This window comes from Myotis davidii, unplaced genomic scaffold (assembly GCF_000327345.1).
Source record: "Myotis davidii unplaced genomic scaffold, ASM32734v1 scaffold535, whole genome shotgun sequence".
NCBI lineage: Eukaryota > Metazoa > Chordata > Mammalia > Chiroptera > Vespertilionidae > Myotis > Myotis davidii.
In genome coordinates, this window is record NW_006286980.1 from 1186207 (window position 1) to 1189209 (window position 3003).

The following is a 3003-nucleotide window of genomic DNA, read 5'->3' on the forward strand; positions in this document are numbered from 1 at the left end:
TACCCCACTTCCACTGCAACTTAATGATTAGGATTCAGACTGAAAGATGGTAGTGACCACTGTGCTGGTCATGTACACATTCTGGTGGTGGTGATACTGCTGCATATTTTCTTTTTCCTTTTTTTAGTATGAGAAACAGAGTTTATTCTTGTTTGATTAGAAGTAACCAAGTACAAAACAGGCATATTTTTTTCTGAGAAACTAAGTTCCTGAGCTGATAACCACTGCTGCATATTTTCAGTGAATCTTTGAATTAGAAGAGACCTTCGAGTCTTCTGCTGCTTGTTATATGCAAGGCACTATATTGTATGCTTAAGAACAATTCCAGTCTCATAAAATTAAATAAATATAATATAATAAAATAAATAAATAAAATAAATTTTGTTTCAGTAAAAGTAGGTCAGGTAGGACCCAGCTAGTACTGCGGCATCTAGAACACGTTCTCCTGGAATCCATCTCTCCCCACTGTTGTAAAGCAGGGGAAAGTCCTTCTACCCCTGGGGCAAAAGGCTAGACATATGAAACCATAATGAAGGAATCAGAGTGAAAGTCAACCTTTCCCCTACTTCTTTACCCCAGGGTGACTCCCGCCCTAGCAGAGCTGGGCAGAAGTGAGAAGGTTCCAGGTAACAGTTCTCAAATGTGAGAGGGAAGAGAGAAGACAAGTCCCTCTGGATTTCAGGCCAGAAGGGTAGCCTTTCCTGAGTGGTCACTGCATACAGGAATATGAAATTTAGAAACTGCCAGGGATTAAAAATTCCATACTCTATTTTTAAAAAAACATAAGATATAATTCACTCACCATACAATTCGCCCATTCAAAGTATGCACTTCAATATCAACAATATTGATTATACATGAAATCAATTTTCTGGATAGTTTGACTTAAATTAGGTTTTAAATCCTCCAACACTGTTGCAACCACCAAATCCTACAATTTAAACCTAATGGGAAATATTCCTGCCCCTATCTTCAAGTTAAAGCAACGTATTCAAACTTGGTGAATCATTGTGAAAACCCCCACACCCCAGGAGGGTATCACTTACGATAGTCATGTAATGGAGCATTCGACCATCTACCCGGCCTTCATCAAACTGGGTCTTGTACTGGGGGAGACCAATGTCATCCAACCATCCTAAAGGAGAGAAATCCGCATTGTTAACGTGCCATAGAATACCTGTCCTTGTGATTAAAAAGGAAGAGTGGCATTATTTATTTATTTGCTTGCTTCCTTATTTAGGAGTTCAAGAATTTAAAACCTCTTACTAGTGACCCAGTTGAAATCCAGTTTTCCGTGATTGGTTTCCTCTTCAGATCCCAGAGCTTGCAATGCCAGCTGGAGTTTCTTTCGATGAAGTGAATGCTTGATTCCAAGTTCCTGAAATAATAAACAGAAACACTGGCTTTACAATCCTGTCAATACGGGCTGGGTGCCACTGGCAATGAATGCAAATTCCTCCAAAATGAAGTGAACATCCGAGAGCCAACAATGGCATTAAATCAGAATGCTAACTCTGGCTAGTAAAGAGTTGCTGAACAAAAGGCCCCTAGAAGGCCAAGACCACTGGAGTTAGTTCAGTGGGGAGTGTGAGACATTCAGTAGCAGGCTCCTTTCTGGGCAAGACTGGGACTGTAGGATGCAGAACAGGAATTCTACTCTTATTAAATAATTGGGAAATGTTAAATAATGGAACATAAAATGTAGAGCTCTTTTTTTGTTGTTGTTGCCTTTTGCAAAGTGAAGTTGAATTGCATATATTACATTGGGGAGACGGGTTAATAACGATAAAGCCACAGAATGATTTTGAGAAATATGAGCTTAAGGTTTATTATTATGGCCATACAATTATTTTTCATTAAAATGCCCAGTGGCTTAAGTGTTCCATAAGGAATCATTACAACCAGATCCTTTGTTTTTAGTCCATGAAATAAAATAAGTACGAAGCAGGAAAGCCAGACTTTTCCAAGAGCACTTACTGGTTCCCCCCATTCCCATTTAAGGCGTAGAAAACAATCCTACATTCACATTCTCTCTCTCTTTCTCTCAGAATTCATTATGTAAACAAAAACAAAGAAGCAGTCACCTTCTCTAGATCTTGTTGAGAAGCCTGCAAAAGTGTTTGGCCAGATGCAATCCAGTGCTTGCCAGAATTCAGGTAGGACCCCAAGCCCTGTTCCACAAGCCAATTGCAAACCTGCTCCTTGGTCCATTTGGCAAATGGCATATCCAAGTCACTACAGGAAAATGAACAATTGTATGAAAAACAATTCAAAGCCAATCCTATGGCTTATCATCAAGGTTGAACAACTGTATGTACAACCGATATGGGTATTTACTGGTGATACACATTGGACTGTGCAAAGCTTAATATCAGTACCTATTTGGAAGAGGAAGTGGCACTGGAGTTGAAAGTGACCTTATGAGACCAATCTTTATTTCAAATGAAACCACAAAAGATGCAATGTGGGTTAGCAAAAGCATGTTCTGTAGAAGACCGAGTTGAACCAACAAGTCAAGTCATTGTACTAGTTTCAACCAATGTTGTTTGAAGACTGAATTCACAAACAGAAAACACTAGGTCAGATGAAAAGAAACTCAAGTAAAACTTGAATTAATTTTAGCAGAACGATGGTTTCTTTCCAGGTGGTAATCAACGAGAAGGGGGCAATATGTCATCACTGATTATAAGAAAGTATAATCAAAGCAAATTTCTGTTTTCTTTTACTTTGACACACAGATAGTATTCCTGTTTGGAAAAAAAAAGTGGTGATAAGACTTTTGTTTGTTTTAGCAGCACAAGGAGGTTCTCTACTGTGTACCAAGAGAACATATGGCAAATGAGACTGCTCAGTATTTGGAGAAGGCTAAACAGAGTTAAAAGACTTAGTATCAATGATTGGTGCTATATGTTTGCCAACTCCACCCTTTTTATGCTCAGTCGGTCAGTATAGTACAGGTAGTTCCAAACCAGCCCTGAACTCTGGGAAAGGTTTAGGAAAAGT

The 3003-nt window shown here is 38.9% G+C and overlaps 1 protein-coding gene across 1 annotated transcript in view; it reads right to left on the reverse strand.

Annotated features, from left to right (window-relative positions):
- PPFIBP1 (PTPRF interacting protein, binding protein 1 (liprin beta 1)) overlaps positions 1-3003 on the reverse strand; it is an 86564-nt gene that overhangs the window by 8060 nt on the left and 75501 nt on the right. The window contains exons 20-22 of the mRNA XM_006758931.2: positions 2085-2235; positions 1267-1378; positions 1047-1135 (exon numbers count right to left, since the gene is read on the reverse strand). Of these exons, the coding sequence (XP_006758994.1) occupies positions 1047-1135; positions 1267-1378; positions 2085-2235 (352 nt within the window). The remainder of the gene's footprint in view (positions 1-1046; positions 1136-1266; positions 1379-2084; positions 2236-3003) is intronic.